Source organism: Macrotis lagotis, chromosome 1 (genome assembly GCF_037893015.1).
Source record: "Macrotis lagotis isolate mMagLag1 chromosome 1, bilby.v1.9.chrom.fasta, whole genome shotgun sequence".
In the NCBI taxonomy this organism is placed as follows: Eukaryota; Metazoa; Chordata; class Mammalia; order Peramelemorphia; family Peramelidae; genus Macrotis; species Macrotis lagotis.
This window is the reverse complement of record NC_133658.1, coordinates 540262460-540286471: the sequence shown is the minus strand read 5'-3', so window position 1 is coordinate 540286471 and position 24012 is coordinate 540262460. Positions and strand designations below refer to the sequence as shown.

General features: G+C 33.2%; 1 protein-coding gene across 6 annotated transcripts in view; it reads left to right on the top strand.

The window, feature by feature from the left end:
• Positions 1 to 24012, top strand: part of CNKSR2 (connector enhancer of kinase suppressor of Ras 2) — a 338317-nt gene that overhangs the window by 58448 nt on the left and 255857 nt on the right. For all 6 annotated transcript variants that reach the window (XM_074214261.1, XM_074214260.1, XM_074214259.1 and 3 more), the window contains exon 2: positions 5701 to 5864. In XM_074214261.1, the coding sequence (XP_074070362.1) occupies positions 5701 to 5864 (164 nt within the window). The remainder of the gene's footprint in view (positions 1 to 5700; positions 5865 to 24012) is intronic.

Below are 24012 nucleotides of genomic sequence, written 5' to 3'. Positions count from 1 at the left end.
TTCCTTGCAGTGAAGTTTAGTATTTTCTATCTACAAGCATTCTTCTGGAAGTTGCTCTGATTTCCCCTTCTGGAAAAACAGAATAATTTTCAAGGAACCATCTTCAAAAAAACCTCAGAGAAATGGTCTTTGAATTGATTTAGTGACTTGTTATTGGCTAGTTAGTTACAGTAATGTGGACCATGTCTTCCACTGTTGTGAGGAGCTTTCTTGATTATTACTCCAAAGCCATTAGTTTGATTTGTTAAGCATAGACATATTTATGTATGCAAGGTTCTGTTAATAGCATGCTCTAGAGAATTAGCACACATACCTCACTTGGAAGAGTAATATTCAAAGAATTAGAAAACAAAAATATTCATAAACACTAAAACTTTATTGAATATTGTTATATATTTCCTATTTAATCCAGGAGGCATTTCAGGACATATGGTTTCTCAGGAATATCCTTTTGTCATTCAAAACCTTAAAAGGTCATCATTGTAGAGCAGACCACATCTTCAGAAGATAAAAACTCATTATCTGAACTTCCTGATTGCTTAAGCCTTGGAAAATGAGTTTGTTCCATACAGTACAGTCTGCAGTTAAAGACTGAAAACTGGGAAAAAAACAATGAATAAATTCATGTTAATAAGGAACTAAGCCCTTGACTAAAATGTCATGAAGGTTAGTCATTAATTTAAAGACTCTAGCTCTGTGATTTCACAGGTAGAGATAACTTCTGGGTGAGGAAACACTATGAATGCTGAGTTGAAACCTCTTTGGAATTTATAGTCTCAGAGACTATCTAGAACACTGAGAAATTAAATTCTTGCTCAATGTAACAAATATATCAAAGTTTGAAATCAAATACAGATTTTCTAAACACTTCTTTATCCACTGTCATACTACCTCTCTGCTCTTTTAAGTCAGAAAGAAATCAACAATTATGGGTTAATTATGAGGTTCTGTTGTAGTTCTGTTCTAGGTTCTGCTAGGCTTCAATATAGAAGCAACCTGTTTTCAAATTCCATCACCGACATTTATTAAGTTTATGATAACAGACAAGTCTCTTTGAGCTTATATGTTCATCTGTAAAATGGGATTATTAGTTACAGTTCAGTTGAATCTCACAGAATTGTAAAGATCAAATGGGATAATTGATAATTTGCTTAAAATAATTTGTGAACCTTAAAACACTCAGTTAATGCCATCAGTTATTATGTAGGAAGAATATATATAGTCTATTTAGAGAAATATGATTTTGACATTAAAAACTATATAAAATAAGTTATTTAATTATCAGTTCAAGATAAAAAATATTTACATATGAATAGAATAAGTGAGAATTTACTTGAATGTTTCCATTAATTATATTTTTGGCTAAATGAGAGTTCCTATCAATCTATAATACACTTGGATGGACATGATTAATTTTTTTTTGAGATAATCAGGGTTAGGGCCACACAGCTAGCAAATGCTTGAGGTCCTCTTGACTCCACAGCTGGTGCTCTATTCACATTGCTACCTATCTGCTCCAACACAATTAATTTTTAAAGAAATGCTAGACAACTATTGTATCAAGCATTCAGAGGACAGAGAAATCATTTCAAGATAGAGGGGTGGGAAAATGTTCCACGTAAGAGGTAAAATTTGAGCTTGAGCCTCTAGGATTCAAAGAATATGAATGGACTGAAAGAGGAAGAGAAAGACCATTTGAGAAAGCGAGTGCACCATAAACAAAAGCACAAAGATGAGAAAAGAATGTCTAGGGTCAGGTGATAAATTAATTTTAATGAAATGGCACATCTAGGGAAGGAAGAAATGTCTGGAAATGTAGATTGGTAAGAACCATAGAGTGAGCTGTGTGGCCTTGGGCAAGCCACTTAACCCCATTTGCCTTATAAAAAAAGCCTAAAAAAAAAAGAAAACCAAAAGAACCATAGAGTGGCTAGGTTAGGGATTTTCCATTTCATCAACAAACATCAATTAAAAATTTACTAAAATATGCCAAGTATCTGGGATACAGAAAAAAAGACAAAAATAAGATCTCTATCTTCAGAAAACTAACATCTAACAGTAGAAAGAACATACATCTATATATTATTATCTAACTATATATAAGATCAATAAAATATAAATGGAAAGTTATTTCAGTTGGGAAAGGATGGAATAGGGAAACACATCTTTTAGAAGGTAGGAATTAAACAAAGGAAACCAAGAAAGGCAGAAGACTGACAAAGATGAGGAGGAGGAGCATTTAAGTCTTGGAAATAGCTAGTGAAAGGGCATGAATGACCACTTTTTAATGGAAAAGATGAATTTGGGAGACAAAAGAAAGACAGGGATCTTCCATGTTGTGTATTATCAAAGAGTAGTTCAATATCTGAATAATATGGATGCCGAAGCTGGTATTTTTATATAATATCATAGGGGTTAGAGCTGGAAAGATTTTAGAAATTAAATTAATTATGTGTATAAGTTCCTTGAAGGCATTTTTGTTTCTTTTGTCTTTATACTCATGATGTCTGGCTCACAGTAGATGCTTCATGAATGCTTGTGGGTTGACTGAGCATTTAATCCTATTTATATGTCTTTACAGATAGATGAGAAAACTTAAGCCCAGGACATCTAATTCTAAATATTGGATCCTTTCTATTAATCAATAAGTAATTTTACTAAGCATTTAATATGTCCTAGGCACTGCAATAAGAACTGGAGATACAAAAAAAAAAATGTAAAAAAAATCCCTAATCTCAAGAAGCTCACATTCTAATAAGGAAAAAACAGTAAATAAGTAAATAAAAGCATGATATATACAGATGAGAGGATAGAGGAAGTATTGATTAATTCTTTCAAATAAATCTTTTTTTTTTAATCTTTTTCCCTACCCTGATATTTCTGAGCAGAATATTGCTTCTTTGTTTTTCTTTTCAGGTATATTCTCTTGAGTGGGGTGGGGGGAGTGCTTTTTAATTGAGGGACAGCTAGGTGTGCAATGTTTAGAGAAATGGGACCAGAATCAAGAAGATCTGAGTCCAAATCTGACCTCACACAATTATTACCTGTTTGACCATGGACTCACTTAAACCTCTTTACTTCAATTTTCTCATCTGTATAATGATCTGGAGGAGGAAGTGACAAACCATTCCAGTATCCTTGCCAAGAAAACTACAAATGGGTCTCCCATAGTCTGAAATGACTGAACAACAAAGAAAAGGGCTTGAGGATTGGCCAAGTTTCTGGGCAATAACAACCTTGTGGTTAGGGGCTATTCCTTTTTAGTCTTTACATCCCTGACTTTAGAACAATATGCACTAAATTCATGATTGCTGAACTAAATATAATTCGATATTAGAATTTTTGAGAATGGTTAAAGATGTCTTATGAAAAAAGCAAGCTGCTTTTGATTGATGTACCTACTAATGTCAGTGTGCTTAGATATAGCTGTTCTACTTTCTGTGGTGTGTTCAGTCATTATCAATTTATTCATTATTCTCTAGTCTCATTATTTCTCATAAAATTCTATTCTATGCTTACTTCAATAAGTATAAAACTTTCACACACTGGTGTCTTTTTAAAATTAAATCTAAAATGTGATGCTTAAATGAAAGTCATTGGAGTAATTTCTTGATTTCTATAAGATCTGTGGGGGTTTTTTGGAGGAAGGGGGCTTTAACCTGGGTCTCTAAACCTCTCTAAAGTTTCATGCTTTCTCAAAGAGTTCACTCCACTTATTTTGGAGGATTTTAACTTTTTTTCTTTTATGAGTATATATAAAAGTATTGTGATTAGTCCAAAATTTCAGAAACATACTAAATTCTAGGCCTAACTTCAAATCAGTATGTGAACACTTACTGGTCTTACCTTGCATCAACTTAAAATGCTATACTTTCTTTTGGAACATATGTTATTGTGCTATAACTATCGAAAACAGTGAATTGCATGGATATCAAACATATAATTTTCCCTAAGTTTTTAAGACAATATCTTGCATTTTTCTTGCATTTTACTAAGTCATTGTAGCATTTAACTCAAATATCCATTTTCTGTCTAACTCCCCTAAAACTAAAGTGCTGATATTTTAAAATTGAGCTGGTGCTATAACCTCTTCTTACATTTTCCCCTTTAAAAACAATTGCATAGCATTCTGTTACCCAAGACTTTTTTATTCTCACAATAATTATTGAGAAGAGAAATTAAAGGATAAGAGGAATGACTAAATTGTTGAATTAATAGTCAAATAATTAAATGATTGTTATCATGGATGGAGGAGTTCTTAATTTGAAGGAAATAATGCCCCCACCTTCCAGATTTTTTTGCCAAAAACAAATAGGTTAGTGGCTATTTGCAAGGATAGGTTTAATTTTCTTTCCTTTATTTATGTTAGAAGTAAAGGAAAGTTGAAATTATGGCAATCCTGAATGTTTATAATTTTGCATTTTGAGTTTGGTTAAAGATTGTAGGAAGGGAAATTTCTCATCAATTAAAATCAAGATAATTATGATTTAAGTGAAATGGCATACAATCAGTCAGGGTTTTACAAATCACTAAGTATTTGCTATACCAGCTTGGCAGTCAGAAAGCCCAAGATTCACATATTGTGGTTTTATCTGTTGTATTTTTATTTTGTCTTTGAATCCCTAGCACATAGGATGTTTCATGGCTAACTCTTTGCATTAATCTATAGAACTAGTGATTTGATAGATTATTTCCTCAGCATCTAATTTTCTCTATATAGAAGTAATCAGCAAACAAAATCTTGCTAAACAATTCAGTCTTAAATTACATTATTTATGAATATAGAATGTTTGCTAGAAGATTTAGCTACATGGCTAAGTGTGAAGTAATTCTATTAAAGATACCATAGAAAATGGTTGTTTTCAAAATTTACAAATATGGGAAAAAATAAACTTCTATAAAAGTTAAGAAACTAATAATGATATTCTGATCTACATAGGATTTCATCAATTTGGATATTCTTTCAACTCTCTATTGTTTTGCAAATTCTACAGATAGGATCCATTCATCAAACTTCAAATTTCTCTCTTTTTAATTTAATATTTGGAATGCTGTTATACCACTTAGGTAGCAAATGTATTAACTTCAAGTCTTGCTATAAGACTTGTCTATAGTTTTTTTTCTCTTTATGTAAAACTTCAACCATGTCTTCTAAGTGAATTCTGGTGTATGTCCTCCTTGATCATGTTTGTCAACAAGCATTTGTTAAGCCAAACTTTGAACTTAGTGATATAGATCTGCTTAGCTTGTGATCAAGTCCATTGCTCATTCTTTATAATTTGCCTGCATGTTATACTAACAATGACATTGCAACCTACCTTTGTTCCATTCTTCCTAAGTAATATTGATTAATTGTTGTTGTAATTTAAGGAATAATAGTTATGTGGTTGGTATTCTATTTGGGGGGTAAGGGGGTGGAGAAGAGTGAATTGAGAGAAGGATGAACTCAAACTAGCAAACACATTTTACCTGATGTGTTTAAATACAGCAGTTTAGGAAATAAATTCCCCAGTGGGATCAAATGTAGAACTTTCTTTTCCTTATTTCAATTTTTAAGGGTTACCACTCTTACTCAAAATCTTTTCATTTGGTCATATATAATCATATAATGTTTTAAATTCATTTCAGTTTATACTCTCTTGTACTTATTGGTGGGGTTAAAGTTTTTTCATTTCCTTCCTCTTCATTTTTTTTTGATAGGTCTAGATGATTGTCTTCAGCAATACATTAAGAACTTTGAGAGGGAAAAGATCAGTGGGGACCAATTACTTCGAATTACCCACCAAGAACTGGAAGATTTAGGAGTCACTCGCATTGGCCATCAAGAACTTATTTTGGAGGCAGTTGATCTACTATGTGCACTGGTAAGTTTTTTTTTTATAGGATTTAACAGTTGGGGGAAGAAAGACAATTTTTATCACTGATATAATATAGATTATGAGAATGGTTTACATTCTTTTGATGAGTATATTAAAAGGGACCAAAAAAGAATTCAAAAGCAATATTCCACAGTAAAAACATATATTTACCCTCACACAACTGAAAGACATAGAGAATAAAATTTCAGTGTTCTTATTGTTTGTTGACAGTTTTAAAATTTATAGGGAAAATAAAGTTATCCTAAACTTATCCTCCATATCAAATGAGGCAAATAGCAGAGAGAGATATAGTTTGCCAAATATGTACAAAGTTGAAGAGGAATTTGAAATAAATAGTGAAGGACTTCGATTTTTTTTTTTTTAGGTTTTTGCAAGTCAATGATCTTAAGTAGCTTACCCAAGGCCACACAGCTACATAATTATTATCTGAGGACAAATTTGAACTCAGGACCTACTGACTCCAGAGCCAGTGCTCTATCCACTGTGCCACCTAGCCACCCTCAGTTCTTTTCTTCAGTTGACATTCTGCTTATTGCATGAAGCCACAGAGCTTCCTATAATCATTCAAAAGAATTTGACATCTAAGTATCTATTCAATAAAATCCAAGTGGAAAGCCCCACATTATCTAAATTATGATATGTACTTAGCCAGAGAGTCTATGAAACACTCAGACACATTCACCCATGCGCATATGTAGACCTTGGATAGACACCACAAATGCCTTTGCCTTATAGGTGTGTGTGTGTGTGTGTGTGTGTGTGTGTGTGAGAGAGAGAGAGAGAGAGAGAGAGAGAGAGAGAGAGAGAGACAGAGAGAGAGAGAGGGAGAGAGAGAGAGAGAGAGCAAGAGAGCGAAAGAGCGAAAGAGAGAGAGAGAGAGAGAGAGAGAGACAGAGCAAGAGAGTGAAAGAGAGAGAGAGAGAGAGAGAGAGAGAGAGAGAGAGAGAGAGAGAGGTTTGGAGAGAGCAGTTTAGTCTATACATAGTTTTTTTAGTTGGGAATTAGTGCCAAGTTTCAAATTATGAAGTCCTGATTATCAAATGGTGTGTCACCATGTTCAGCTACTTGGGAAACTTAAAAATAGCAACTTGCTCTGAGAGTTTTTCATACCAGCCTTTGGGGAAATTCAATCAGTTCTAAAGCACCTTTCCCTCTTAAGGTATTCATTTAAAATTCATATTGCAGTCATTGTCTCTGAATATAAAGAGATGACAGAGTAGCCCTTTTATGGAAAAATCAACCTGGGGGAAAAAGTCATGTCATTTTTCATCATTTCTTCCAAGCATCCCCCTTGAGGATTATAAATTACACAATGAATGATTATTCCAGTGTGTTAAAAGATAGCTCATGTAAGAGAATTCACTAAGAAGGGAAGTGAATATTTAAGTGATGCCTTTACCAAGCTCTCCCAGGGCACAAAATATTTCCCAGGAGAAAATTTCTTGCCAAGCTCTGCCCAACTATATTTTATAAAGCCAGACTTTTGTTTCTACAGCTTATTGACATTTCAATCTTAGTGGTTGTTTTAATGTCCAGTCATGGAATGGCTACTCCCACTAGATGTTGGTAGAAGTGGAAGAAGATCCTTTATGAAACAGGAAAATTCCATTAAGATTGCTTAGGAAACACATTTCTAAAAAGTAGATACTATTTTCCAAGTGAGTTCCACTATAAAAATTAAATATATTTCCAGAGGAAAAAGTACTCCACTCCACACACTGAGTTGGACAGGCACATGATATTTTAAATATTGGTTAGTGGGTACTGTTTTTGTAGCATTTTCAACTCATTGTTGTACCTTCTCTCTTCTGTCATTAATCTTCATGCTTTATCAGAATTGTTTTTTAACTCTCTGACCCTATATTTCTAGCTCCTGGAACTTAGGTCTCTTCTTTCTTTTTTTTTTTAAATTGGATATTTACAATCTAAAAGAGTCTAATCTAAACAAATCTATTGAACTGGGTTATTTTACCATTAAATGATTCCAGTTATCATAGTAAACTCTCAAAATCAATTTTCACTTTAGATTTATGGCTGGTGACACTAGAAATCATCAGATCCCCTCATTTTAAATATGAGGAAATTGAGAACAAGTTCCTCAGTACTATTTCTACTCTTACCAGTACTAAAACCTAGAAAATGGTTATGATTTGAATGCTTACTTCTATAAAAAAGTGAATTCCTCATTTTATAATTTTTTTATATTTTAACATTGTTTTATATAATCTTGAATTTCAAATCTTTCTCCTCCCCTCCTTCCCTTCCCCCCCCCTCCTGAAGACAGCAAGTAATTTTATATAGGTTATACATGTATGGTCATGTTAAATATATTTTCACATTAGTCATGTTATGAAAGAAATATCAGATCAAAAAGGGAAAAAATGAGAAAGAAAAAAAGCAAAAATCATTTTAAAAAAAGTGTAAATAAAGTGGTCCCATTCATATTCCCTATTTCTTTCTCTGGATTGGATAACATTTTCTCCAATGAGATATTTCACATCTTCTTCTAAATTTTGGCTTTTTTTGAGGTTTTATTTCTTCCTGATTTCTCATGAAGTCATGAGCTTCCTTTAGCTCTATTCTGCATTTGAAGGAGTTATTTTCTTCAGAGAGCTTTTTTTAATCTCCTTTTCCAGATGACCAATTCTGCTTTTTAAGGCATTCTTCTCCTGGTTTGCCATTTGCTTTGCTTTTTCTAATTAGCCTGAACTGGTTTTTAGCATATTATTTTTTTTCAGTATTTTTTTATATTTCTTTCACCAAGCTGCTAATTTGGTTTTCATGATTTTTTTCTGCATTGCTCTCATTTCTCCTCCCAATTTTTCTTCCACTTCCCTTAATTGCTTTTCAAAGTCTTTTTTTTTTGCGCTCATCCATAGTCTAAGCCCATTTTCTATTTCTCTTGGAAGTTTAGGATATGGAAGCCTAAATTTTGTCATCATCTGAGTTGTGTTTTGATCTTTCCTAGGACCAAAGTAATTTTCTATGGTCAAATTCTACTTTTTTCTGTTGTTTACTCATTTCCTCAGCCCAAGACTAATTTACAGCATTTCCAAGGCTTTGGGGATTTTTGGGGGGACACTCCACTGGGATCTTTATTCCTCCAAGGTCTTATGCTCTCTTGCCTGTGCTTTGATATGTAGATGACCACAGACCTCCCTTCTGCCCTGGAACTGTGAGGTATATCCCTGCTCAGATCTCTTAGTGTGGAAGGCCAAACTGCAACCTGGATCTGAGTATAGCCAGACAGCAGAGTCCTGCCCCAGGGAGAGCAGAGAGATTTCTGCAGTCTCCCTTACCCCCTTACCATCTGTGGACTGTGCTCTGGAGTGCAGGTTGGTTTTCCCCATTCCTGCTGCAGTTTTTCACCACAGGGCTGCTCTGAGGCAGGTGCTCCTCACTCCGCAGTCATTCTGGTGCAGTAGAGTTCTCTCATTATCAAGCTGTTCCCAGTGATCCCTGGGCTGGGCTGGGCTATACTGCAGCTGTGGCGGCTTTCTTCCAACCCCCAGTCCTGGTGAAATATACCTTTCCCATGGAACTTCTAAGTTATCTTGGATTGGGAAATGTATCACTCAGTCTTTCTGTGGGTTCTGCCCCTCTAAATTTTTGGCTAGAGTCATAATTTGATGACTTTTGGAGCTTTTGGGGGGGAAGGAGTTTCCCGGAAATGCTGTCATGTTGCCATCTTGGCATTTTCTATGAGTCTTTTGTAATTGACTTGTATCAAGGTCTTGTTGAGAAGAGATAAATATACAATAGCTGAACATTGCACAATCTTGCTCTTATTATGTACATCAGTTCATCAGCATCAGTACAAATAATTCTTTCCTGATTTTTCTAAAATTTTCTCAAATTCTGAAATTTCTGAAATCTGCTGATCATTTCTTATAGGAAAAGAGTATTCCATTATATTCATATTCCACTTGTTAAGCTATTCCTCAAGTGATGGGCCTCTCCTCAATTTCCAATTATTGGTCACCATGAAAAGAGCTGTTACTAACATTTTTGTATAAATTGATCCTTTTCCCTTTTTTTGAATTTCTTTGGGATTTGGATCTAGCAGTGTTATTGTTGGATCAAAGGGCATGCACAATTTTATAACCCTTTGGGCATATTTTCAAGTTGCTCTCCAGAATGGTTGAATTCTGTAGTTCACAACTCCACCAAAAATGCATTAGTGTTCAAACTTTACCTCAATTTCTCTAACACTTATCATTTTCCTTTTTTTTGAAATATTAGTCAGTCTGGAAGTTGTGAGGTGGCACTAATCAACAGGGATTTAGAGCACTTCATCATATGCTTATGAATAGCTTTGATTTCTTCATCTGAAAACTGCCTATTCACATCCTTCAGTCATTCATCAATTGGGAAATGACTTGTATTCTTATAAATTTGACTTAGTTCTCTATATATTTAAAAAATGAGATCTTTATCAGGGATACTGACTATAAAAATTGGTTCCCAGCTTTCTGCTTTCTTTTTCATCTTGGTTACATTGGTTTTGTTTATGCAAGATCTTTATAATTTAATGCAAAATTATTCATTTTCCATTTTATAATATTCTCTGTCTCTTGTTGGTTCATAAATTCTCTTCTTTATAGATTTGACAAGTAAACTATTCCTTGCTCTCCTGAATTGTTTTTGGTATCACTCTGCATATCTAAATCATGTGCTCATTTTGGTATATGGTATTAGATATTGGTCTATGCCTTAGTTTCCATTTTTCTAGGAGTTTTTGTCATATAATGAGTCTTATCCGAGAAGCTGGAGTATTTTGCTTTATTGTATATACCTAATTAATTCCACTAATCCACCATTTTATTTTTTAGCCAGTACCAAATTGTTTTGATGATTGCCACTTTATAATTCAGTTTAAATCTGCTAAGGTTAAGCACCTTCCTTTGCTTTTTTTAAAGCAATGTTCTTGATATTCTTGACCTTTTGTTATTCTAGATGAATTTCATTATTATTTTTCTAATTCTATAAAATAATTTTGGTAGTTTGATTGGTATGCCATTTAATAAGTAAATTTATTTAGGCAGAATTGTCAACTTTTTTAAATTAACACAAACTATCCATGAACAACTGATATTTTCCCTAATTATTTAAATCTGACTTTATTTGTATGGAAAGTATTTTGTAATTGTGTTTTTATAGTCCCTAGGTTTATCTTGGCAGATAGAATCTCAAATAGTTTATAATATCTAGTCATTTTAAATGGAATTTTTCCATTTCTTGCTGTTGTATTTTATGTAAATTATTTATGTGGGGTTTTTTGATATCCTGCAACTTTGCTAAAGTTGTTGATTAGAAAATTTCAAGTAGTTTTTTAGTTGAATCTCTATAATTAATTCTCTAAGTATACTATCATATTATCTATAAAGAGTGATAGCTTTGTTTCCTCTTTGCCTATTTTAGTTCATTCAATTTTTTTCTTCTTTTTGCTAAAATTAACATTTCTAGTATAATATTTAATAGTAGTGGTGATAATGGACATTCACCCTTGATCTTATTTGAATAACTTCTATCTTTTCCCCATTACTTATAAAAGTTACTGATGATTTTAGCAAAACAAGGACACTTTCAACCTTAAGAACTTTGGAATTTATTTCATGACATGAGAGACACTGGCACAGGTCTGCCCAGTTTGGCATACCCACATCAGAGTTGGTGCTGTGCTGGATGAGCAAAGCAGAATTGAACTAATTCAAAAAGAAACATAAAATGTGCAAATTTAGAGAATCCACCTCAAATGTTCTCATGGACTCTTTGTGTTCAACCTGTGATAGAATATTCCAAGCTCTTATTGCTCTGATCAACCATAGTTGGATACACCATAACATGGCTCTAACATAATGATGTGACTTTGGTCCTATTAAAGAACTAAGGACAACCAGTTTCTACTTGCCCAGTTCTAATTTTTAAGAAATTATTTTCTTTAGTTAGCTTTTGTTCCTCATTTTCCATTTAACCAATGATACTCTTAAAGGAGATGCTTTTTTTCATTGGGTTGTATTTTTTTCATTTGATCAATTATATTTTTTAAGGAATTGTTTTCTTCAATCAACTTTTTCCTTCCTTTTTCCAAACTATTTGAATAATTTGAATAATCTTGAATAATAATTTATTTTCTTGATTTTTCTTCTACCTCTTTTATTTGCTCTTTTAAAATTCTTTTTGAGCTCTTTTCCCCTTTGAGACATCAACAGTAGGCATTTTGACACTGTTGCCCTCTTTTGAGTTTGTTTTTTAATCTTCCCTGTTGCCGTAGTAAGTTTCTATGGTCAGCACTCTTCTCTATTTTTATTCATTTTTTAGCCTATTTTATGATGTTTAAAGTTTTGTTCTGCTTCTGGGGCACCTGGGGCACTGTTTCAGGATTCTTGTACTGGGGACTTGGGTCCCACTTACTGATTTTCTGTGTCAAGGTCCCAGGTGCTGGTGGCTTGCTGACTGTTCTTATGTGAACTGGTCTAGTCTTGACTGATTTACCAGGAATTCCTGGGCTGGAAGTTTGCCTTCTGTACTGGGACTGAACATTTCAAAGATAGCATGCTGTGCCAGTAACCTGCTGAGCCAAGACCAAGAGGCTTCAGTTGCTGTTCTACGTTTTTTTCTAAGAGCCTCCCACTGGCTCATCCAGATCCTCCTGCAAAGACTTATACTCCTCTTTTGCCTAAGTAAGATAGACTTTTTCTGAAGTCCTAAGTTATGGTAAGCTGAAAAACTGTTTCATTCCATCTTTTTGTAGGTTCTGTCACTCCAAAATCTGTTTAAAGGCTTGATTTTTAACATCATTTCCAAGGGAAACTGTCAGCTTCCTTACTTGTCTCTATCATTTTGATTCACTCCTATATTTTACAAACTCTTAATATCATAATTTTACAAAAAGTTTCCTTGAGCTAATCAGTATGTTTATAATCTGTGTAATAATGTGTTAAAATACCTTTGTCCATAGTCTCAACTCATCACTATCATAACAACAATAATTCACTTGTGTGGTGCTTTTTCATTTACAAAGGATTTTCATTTAAATTTGAGGCTTACTATAATTATAAAGCAGTGTGTGCAAGGTGAAATCATCTTATTTTGTGAGATTATGCAAACTGCAGCTCAAAGAAATTAAATAGTGCATAGTGAAGACCAATGTAGAGATTCAAACCCATGATTTTTATATCAAATTTAATACTTTCTCCACAATATTATACTGTTACAAAAGCATTTAGATTGCTTTTTACATAGTATAAATGTAATAAAAGTGAAGAAAAATTTAAATGCTTCAAATACTATTGAAGTAACTGCACATTAGCATTCATAGATAATAAATGTAATCATAATAGGTCATTTATTTTATAGTTATTTTGTAAACCTGTATCTTGGAAAAGTTAGAATATTTTTTCTAGATAAAGAGTTATCTTAATTATTTATTTAATTATATTTAGCAGCTGATAATGTGACTTGCTTAATTCTAAAAAAATGAAAAATCTAAAGTATCTTCATCTTTATCCAGAATTCCCAAAATTTTAAAAATATTTTGCTTCTATATTTTTTTTCTCTCCTTAACTTGAAGTTTAGACTAGATGTAATGTCTTGAACTGAAATGCTTTCTTAAGGAAAAACTATAGAACAATATTTGACACATGTCAATTATTAAGAATTATGAGTATGCCAGAAACAATAAAGACCATGTGGGCTTGAGATGAGATGCCAATTATATGCCTTGTAGACAGTATCTAAAATTTAAGGAGGTTCTTTTTCATGGCAAATTCACTTGGTTTTCCATTAGTAAAGGAGTCTATTCTTGTATAGTTTCTTCAGGGTCCAATATTTAAATTCATCACCAAAACCCATCTCTGTCAGACAGATTTTATAGCTTAGATTAGTCAAGAAGATGAAACTTAGGCAAGAGAAGGTAGAAGCTAAATACATTCTAGCCTTTCCTATCTAAGAAAAATAATCTAATGTATATTTGACCTGAAGGCTATATATAGGTTGCTTCAAGTAACATTTGTCAGGAAAGAAAAGTTATTGTAAGGTTAACTAAAAAATAGATAAAATAATAATTTATTGGATTAATGGAGTTAGCAATGATCTATATGTAAGGAAGTGATGTTTGAGAATTTGCAGGGTAGAATAATTTTTAAATATATATAGAAGCTGAGATCTTTGTTTTTGAAGAACATTGACTGGATGGTTTTTGTAATGTTTATATAATTTTCTAAAAGCTATAACTTTGAGGACCTACTTTATACAAAGTGCCTTTTCTTGGACAATTATTTGAGGTTTAAACACATTAACACATTAAACACATTATTTGTATCTATAGTCATTATTCCTGGACATGTGTCTAAAGAAATTTTACTCCATAGTTTTTGAGGAATCTTTAAGAGTTCCTTCACTCCATTGTCAAAATTATTGAAATTTTGATCTAACTATATTTTTCACCTCCTCAACAAATTCCACAGATCCACTTTTGACTCTAGGAAATAACATGACTAATTGTTACTGAAGCTCTTCATAATCTGTCACTATCCAATTTTTCTCAGCTAACTGCATATCACTTCCTTTTATCCTAGTCTTCTTGCTTATTTTCTTCAAGCCTGACATTAATTATACCTCCTGTCTCCATGATCTATCTCCCATGCTTATAACACATTCAGAATATTCACCTCTGCCTCTTCATATTATTAACTTCCTTCAGGACTCTTCCCTAGTGACATTTCCTACAATAAAACTATCCTAATTCTTCCCTCTCACCTCCATTGCCTGTGTCCTCTCCCTAGAAAATTATTTTGCTTTTTAAAAAAATTTATGTTTATGTTTATATTTATTTTATTATGCTACATAGATAATATATGTGTGTTATATATTCATCATAAATTGTATGCTATGCATATTTTATATTATGTTTATTTTGGTTTTAATTTTTTAAATATATGGTATTTTACCCTCCTGAGAATTTGAACTCCTTGAGGGCAGGGATTATTTCATTTTTTTCTTTGATTGACTGCAACCAAGAGACAGTGTCCCATGGTGGATACACAGCCTAGGAGGTCTGTGTTCATGTACTGTTTCTGAATGTGATTTACTGAATGAATCTGTGTGAGTCAGTTATCTTCTTAGGATTCTAGGTAACTTTGTAAGACCATAAATTGGGGAGAAAGGTGCTAACCTACATTGGTAGAGAGAATTTCTTCACTTGAAAGTTCCATATACCTATGAAATAACAGGGTTATACCATCTTCAGGCACTAGAAGAGTGCCTAGCTCAATCTAGGTACTTATAAATACTTGTCAATTCTGTGATTTGGGAGAATCTTTCAGAGACCATATGCCATTTTCTTTCAACTTGAAAGTTGAAGTTAAGATTGAGTTAAGATTATTGGGTCATATTCATTGACCACATTTTGCAGATAAAATGCTCCACCATTGTCAAGGAAAATTAAGATTTGAAATGTCAAATAGATATGAAAATAAAAAAAGAAGGAACTCTGTTCCTTCTTTTAAATAGACTGTCTCCTCTGTAAAAAGACTGGTAAGGTTAAAATGAGAAATTTTGTTCTTTTACATCATACTTAATCTCAGACATTTCAAGGTACCATTCTTGTATGAAATGGATAAATTAAAATTCTTTTATTTCTAAAGTTGTTAGATGAAGCATTTCTACTAGTGTCTCAAGAGATTATTGTATAAGGCACCAATTGTGATGAATTATTCCAAAGTGTATATCTAAATATAATTATATTGTTTCAAAGCTTTATCTTTTATGATTTTGTATCAAGGTGTTGCAAGATAGGAAAGTGGAAAGTGAATAGAACTTCTACTAGATATAATACCTTTATAGGCACATAAGATCATTATTTAAAGCCAAAAAAAATTCTGAGTAGGAAATTAAGGTCCAGAAAGTTTAAGCAGATCAAGATTCATTCAGAGAGGTTAAGCAAATATCAGGACTATCAGGCATTAATCAGCAGAATCAGTATTTGAACCCAGATCTTTTGACTCTAATTCTAGTAATCTAGTAATCTGAACCCGGGGGGGGGGGGGGGGGGGGGGTCAGTTGACAGAAGGAGCAATTGATCATATTGGTCTTTCTTTCAATATATTTAGGAATGATAGATATCAGAAAGGATCAATCAAGAAGCAATTATGAAGTACCTACTTTGTGCTGGGCATTAAAGATATAAAAACAAAAGCGAAACTTCTTACCCTTGAGGAACTTATATTATGAATAGTTTGATGATACATCATGATAAGTCCATACTTGTAGGGAGAGAGGTTGGGAGTGAACTGCTGTTGGTTTTTTATTTCTTATTAAATTATTAACTTAAAAATTATAAGAGCTTTTATTAAATTTTTGTTATAATTTATATTACTATATTATAGTTATATTTTAGGTTTTTAAATATGAAAAATATAAACACAATATTAATATATAATCATGGTAACACAAAATATAAAATGTTTCATAATTGTTATTTTACATAACAAATTTTTTATTTAAAATTAGTGAAGAGAGGGGCAGCTAGGTGCTGCAGTAGATAGAGCACTGGCCCTGGAGTCAGGAGAACCTGAGTTCAAATCCAGCCTCTTGTGACCTTGGACAAGTCACTTAACCCATTGCCTTGCAAAAAAAAAACTAGTGAAGGGTAAGAAATCCTTCTGATATTGCATTTGGACTTAGATCTCTTCCTCTGGGAGCATGTGTGCATACATGAGGCAGGAGTATGTCATTTTTGACTGTTCTTTGTACTAACGCTGAGCCCACACACAGCACAGAAACTTTATTGGAGAGTGAGACAGAAAATAAAACTGAAACCAAATCAGTGAGTGGTAGCAGTATCAGTCAGCATCAAATCATGTTTCTTATTCCTAGGACAGGGTGCTGGTGGCAACAGTAGCACTGGGTGTTCATAAATTGGGTTTATGTAGCACTTTTGATAGAACATTTTTTCAACTGTTTCATTTTAACCTTCTCTATTTTCCAGAACAATTTTCTTATGTTCCATTTTTCTCTGTATGTTATCTTGTTTTTTCCATTGTGGGGAATGATAGACTAATTATTAGATAATTACAGAGGACATTTCTTTGGGAAACTGAAGTTGGATCATATTTGAGATTAGATCTATTGACAATTTTTTCATCTTCATAAGTCTAGAAAACAGAATTTGTTACTTTTTTTCAATTACTTGGGAGCTTCATGTTAGGGTTTCTTCTTTACTGATTTTGACCTGAAGTTAATTCAGATAGAGAATACATTTTATTTGTGGTATAGAAAATATGAGAACCAATAGTGCAAGAAAATTTATGAGTTTAAATTTAGGATTGAGGACTTTGGAGCTGAAGGGATCATCCAAAGTAACAACATCATTTTGTAGATAAAATAGTCCTTTCACTGTCCACCACACTAAATTCCTTTATTTTGAGATTCTGAATTTGAACATTTGTCCTTTTATGTTTCAGATAAATTGAATATTTTTGAAATTCAAGGGGAAAATTAATCCAAGAGGCTTTTAAAAACACTTTATATTCATATCTGTCTTTTTTATATTAACTAAAATTACAGATAACTTGATTTTTTAAAAAAGAATCTGTAGTGTAGTGATAGTCACTGGAATAGAAATTTTCAGATCTATGTAGCACATTTAAAAGAGGAGGATAACCAGCAGAGTGAAGAATATGGTTAAGGGAACCCAAAGTGTTTAGGGTGTCAGAGAAATGAGTTGATGAAGTATATCTATTTTCCTAAATCTAAAGGACTGTCATGTAGAAGATGTTAACAATTTGTTTTATGTTGGCTCCAAAGGCAGAACTGATGGGTGATAGTTACGATAAGGCAAAAATTGAGTCATCCCTAAAAAGTACTTGAAAGAATTAGAATAATAGGTTCCTCATGACACTTTAATCATTTAGTTCCTTATTGTTGTTGATATCCAGTCATTTATGAGTCTTTATGATTCCTTTTAGGTTTTCTTGGCAAAGATTCTAGAATGATTTGTCATTTCCTTCTCTAGCTCATTTTACAGATGAAGAATTTGAGGCAAACAGGATTAAGTGATTTGCCCATAATCTCACAGGCAATATGATGCTAAGGCTGGCTTTGAACTCAGTTCCCCCTGACTCTAGGTCCAGCCCTCTCTCCACTGTGCCACCTAGATCATCTACTTTTCTTTAGTTCCTTGATTTAATAAATCAGAGGTTACATGAGCTGTCAAAGATTTTGTAGAGGTTATCACTTCATTGTTTGGAAGATTAAAAATAGTCTCTAAAGTTCCTTTCAAAACCATGAACTTGGGGCAACTAGGTGCTGCAGTGGATAAAGCACCAGCCCTGGAGTCATGAGTACCTGGGTTCAAATCTAGTCTCAGACACTTAGTAATTACCTAGCTGTGTGGCCTTGGGCAAGCCACTTAATCCCATTTGCCTTGCAAAAAAAAAAAAACAACATGATCTTGATCTTGTGACAAATTAGAATTTGATCAGTCTGACTTTTAAGAGCTGTATAAGAAATTGATTGATCCTGTAGAATATTAAAAGATATCAAAACATGACATAAGCTATTTTGTGATTACATTTTACCTTTTGAAAGGAAAATGGTAATGAATTTCAAATTTTTAATTGATATATTTTCTATAATTATCATAAGGTTGTACCTAATTAGAAGTTTCAGAAATATGTGATTATATTTCATAGATCCTCATTTATAACAATTTTAGATTTTTTGTGATTTTTTCAGTTGAAATTTTAGGTAATGTGCAGTGAATATATTTAAGAGATAAAAGAACAGTTGTTTAAATGAACTCTTTCAAGTTTTGATGAATATGTGACCTCATCAAAAAGGATACATGCTCCAAACATAGAAATCTTCACCCCTCCATACCATCTCCTTTTGTCCTTGTTCCATAAAATCTCCAAAGGGAAAATATGGTGATGATCATCTTCTAGACTTCTTTGCTCAATTGAATACATGGGCTATCTTTATGATATTCCCGCTTCTCCTTTGCCACCTGGCTTAATATATTTGATTTAAGAGTATTGTGAAAGATTCAAGTCACAGAAATCACAGGCTATTAATTTTGGAAGGAATCTGAAAAAGCATCTAGTTCATCACACTAAGGGATAGATCATCCTTTATACAATATATTCAGAAAGTAATTCAATTTTGATTTGAACATTTCCAATAATAGTAAAATAACTACCAGATGAAATAGTCATTCTGTTTATTAGGAATAAGTTTTTAATATTGAACTAAAAATCTGTCCCTTTATAATTTCCACCAGTTAATCTCAAGTATCTCCTTAGATGTAAAGCCAAAAAATTAAATTCATCTTCTTTATATTATCTTTTTAAACATTTGAAATTAATTATCAGTCTCTCCCTAAATCTCTAATTTAATTATGTATATTTTATTCAACTGATCCTCATGTAATATGTTTTGGTCATCCTTTCAACATCTTAGCTTCTTCTAGATATACTTTTAAGCAAAAAAATTTCTTAAGACAAAAAAAAAACAAGTCTTGGAGAAAAGAAATAATTAAAGAAGTTTTGATTAATCCATTATTCAAATCAACAAGTATTAAATACCTTCTTTGTATGAGGCAGCTACAGGATGCAGTAGATAGAGCCCTGAGCCTGGAGTCAGGAAGGCCAGAGGTCAAATCCAGTCTCAAAAACTGTATGAACCTAATCAAGTCACTTAACTTATGTTTGCCTCAGTTTCTTTAACTATAGAATGGAGGTAATAATAGCTCCTATGTCATAGGGGTGTTGTGAGGATGAAATGAAATAATAATTGACAAATATTTGGCACAGTGCCTGGAACATCATAGGAATTATATAAATACTTATTATTCCCTTCCCCACCTCAAGACACTGTGCTAGATGTGAGGGATCCAAGTGCAGAGAATGAAGAGCTCACATTCTAATGGGAGAGAAAACAAATTCATACTTGAATACATAAAGAATAATTAGAGAGTGAGAAAATACAAATAAATATAGAGTAGTGAAAAAATTTAATTGGAAATGAGTGGCAGGAGCAGTCTTTCTGCAGATGGAGCCTAAATTGTATCTTAAAGGAAAAGGGAGAGATTCTCTTAAGCTGAGATAAGGAGCTATTGTATTTTAGCAATGAAGGAAGAGAAATAATCATGTGTTAGAATAGTAGTAGCCCAGTTTAATCAAAAGGTGAAAAGTGTAGAGATGCTTTAGAAAGGGATCTCTTTCTTCTGTTGCAAAACTGTAACTACCATACCTCTTCCTTTGTGGTTCTTAAACATGATTCCCCATCCATAAGTTATCCCTAGAAGATTAATTCAAGGTTTTCTCTGCTTTCATTTTTTTTAGATTACCTTGAAATACCAATATATCATTTGGATTGTCCATCTAATGTTTCTCATTCTCATGACTGGATCATCTTCTTTTCTATTTATGCATGCTCTCAGGAATGTTTTCTTTTGACAAATTGTCAGCAGAAGTGATCATTGTTGACTGGTGAGATCGCCTACTTGTGATATCCATTGTGCTCCCTTCTACCACTCTTCAGTCTTTCTGCATCTACTGGAAACTTCTATACAGCCTAAATACATTCTCATGTTTCCCATCTCTAAAAAAAATAGAAATATCAATTAAATCTTGCCATCCTTGCTAGATATCATGAATTCTTAGCTTTATTTTTTAAAAAGATGTTGAGACTAAGTGCTTCCCCCTCTTCTCACATTCTTCTAAACCTGCTTCTATATCTTCCACCTTGTCATTCAAGTGAAGCTATGTTCATCAGTTACCAATGATCTCTCTCTCTCTCTCTCTCTCTTTTTTTCTTTAGTTTTTGCAAGGCAAATGGGGTTAAGTGTCTGAGATCAGATTTGAACCCAGGTACTCCTGACTCCAGGGCCAGTGCTTTATCTACTGTGCCACCTAACCACCCCTCTCAATAACTTTCTAATTGACCTCCCTGTCTCAGATCTCATTCAGATGACAAAAGCAATCTCCCCATAGCATAGCTCTAACCTACTCAATAAATTTCAATACCTCCTGGTTTACTATATGGAATCATTATGAGTTCTTTTGTTTGACATTTCACAATTTGGCCTCTTCCAACTTTCCAGTCATCATACACGTTCATCTCTTCCACTCAGTCTATAGACGTACTGGTCTCTAATTGTCCTTCACTTACAATATATCTTCTTCCATCTTCATTTGTTTACCCTGGCTGATGCCCAAGTCTTGAATATCCTACACCCTTACTCCCTCTTTTTAGAATCCTAAGTTTCCTTCAAGTTCAAAAGATTTTCTAGATTCTTCCACCTGCTGTTACCCTCCCCTGAGATTCCCTTCTTTCAAAAATGTATCTCTTCTTTCTACCTAGTTATTTACATATTTATCTCACACCCTAAACACTAAAGACTTAACTTCCTTGTAGAGCAAGTATTGTTTTTCTTTTTCTTTGTATTCCCAGTACTTAGCTAAGGTGTCTGATATACTGTAGATGTCTTATAGATTGCTTGCTTGATTTCTTTTTGGATTATTTGTAATTCTAATTCTTTTTTATCCTGGTGTTCTGTGACTGGCAGAGAATACAGTGATTAGGATGTAGGGATTTTGTGTTAGTGATCTATTTGGAATAATTGAAAGGCTGGTGATTTTTTTCTGCAGATTTTATTTAGCTTAGACACTCTTTCCTGAATTCTATTTCCATTTGCAGTGCTTTTACAAGAGATATGTAAGGATAAACTGATATGATAGTATGCCTATTCAATTACATGTCATTATCAGGGTTTTCAGACAGTCAATAAGCATTTATTGAGGCCTACTCTGTTCCAGACACTGGGAATTCCTTCTGCCCTTGAGAAGCCCACAGTCTGATGAGAGAAACATTCAAATAATTTTATATAAATAACTATATATAATATATAGTAAGTGAATAAATCTTCACTTAACTTTAGATTTCTGAGTTTTATTGATTTTATTGATTTCATGAAGTTGGTTAAATGCCATCTGTAAATATGAACATTTGGAGAAATTTGCCATCAATTGGAAAGCTTAGGGAAGGAGTTATAATGGTAATAAACAGCTCAAGATTTAAAATTCTTCAGAACAAGGATTTTATCTGTACTTTACAATCCTAGTGGCTATAGTAGGTGGTGCAGTTTAGAGAATCAGCCCTGGAGTCAGAAGGACCTGAGTTCAAATCTGTCCTTGATGTGACCTTGGGCAATTAACTTAGCCCTCTCTTCCAGTGCCATCTCCAGTCATCTTGTGTCATATCTGGCCACTGAACTCAAAGTGATTCTGAAGGAAGAAGTAAAGCTAGTGACTTAGCATAGTAACATTCTAATCTAGTTCACTTACTTGTCATGGCATTATCTGTATGATGTCATGGATTTCTTCAAGAATAAAGGACAAACAGTAGCAGCAGCACCATATTTCTAGAAATCCTAGAACTTCCTTTTCACAAATCCCATGGATCAGTGGTCTCTAATTTTTTTGGCAAACACCCCTAATATATACTAACAATTAAGCCATAAAATATAGGCAAAATAGAAAAATTTTAAAAGACTTTTTGAAAGTTGATGTAGTATTTTATCATAGAGTTACAAGAGGACCTTAGGAATTAACTGAGTTGAGCAGTGGTCTAATCAGATATGTGCTTTATCAGAATCACTTTGGTCACTGTTTGGAAGACAGACTGGAGAGGAGTGAGACTTGAGATCAGGAAGCTAATTACAACATGATTGTAATAGAGGTGATAAAGTCCTAATCTGAAAGGTTGTATGAGTATGGAAGAGGGTCTGTGAGAAAAGAATCATGGTAGTAAAAAATGAAAATATTTTGTAATTAATTGCCTCTGTGGCTTGAGGTAAAGTGAGATATCATGGATGAAGTCAAGGTTGCAGACATAAGTGCCTAAAAGGATGTTGGTGGTCTCAACAGAAAGGGGGGAAACTTAGAATAGGATTGCTTTTTAGAGGAAAGACCTTGAGTTTTCTTCTTGATATGTTCGGTTTGAAATGCTCATGAGATATTCAGTTTTATATGTTTAATAGGTATTTGGTAATGAGGGACTATAGTTTAGGAGAGAGATAGTACAGGATATATAGTTTTGTATGATATAACTAACATTTTATAGTTATTTAAGATTTGCAAAGTGTTTTGCAAATATTTTCTCATTTTATTCTCACAACAACTCTGAGAAGTGGGTGCTATTATTATCTGCTTTATAGATGAAGAAACTGAAGCAAATAGGAGCTAGGTGATTTGCAAGTATCTAAGGAAGAATTTAAATTCATCCAGTGCTCTACTCCTTGCCTTTTTAGATAATTAAATCCAGGTTACTGATAAAAATCATCAGGTCAAAGAGTATAGAGAGAAAAGAAGAAAACCTAGAAGAGATTCTTAGGGAATTCCCAAGATTAGAAAGAGAAATATGATTGTGGAGGAAAGTTGTCCAAATGTTTTCCTTTTCTATCTCAAAGTAGAAAGCAATATCTATATCATATGTCTAATGTGACTTAAATGAAACCTGGTTAGAAAGGGAAGAAGTTTGTGAACTCTCTGGATATCTTCTGTCCAGATAGATGATAGATAGGTAAGTATACAGACATTGATCAATTAACAGATTATATAGAAGTAGACAGACAGATAGATAGATAGATAGATAGATAGATAGATAGATAGATAGATAGACAGATAGATAGATATAGCTGTGAGGGTACAGACACAACATTACTGCATTTTGGTAAACAGAAGACATTGTTAATGATGAGGTCATGAGATGTACAAGTCTTTAGTAGTAAGTGACCATTGCTATTGTTTTTCCAACTCTATTCCTCCCAATGATTCCCTGTCATATCAGGTAGTCTGATCCTACTCTAGTTTACACAGAATTATAAACTTGTCTTCTTTGGCTCATTGATGATAAGGAACTTCAGGTCTTCTTTAACCTCATCAGGATTCGTCATAATGGGAGCATAGGCACTAATAATGGCATGGCATTTTCCTGCAATTGCATTGTCATGAGCCAGTTGTTCACTCCTTTTGGTAGGTATATAAGATAGATGCAGAGATAGGTAGACAGACATAAACTTTTGCTTAGAAAATTCATGTTTTCATGTCCTAGAAATCATACTGCTTTA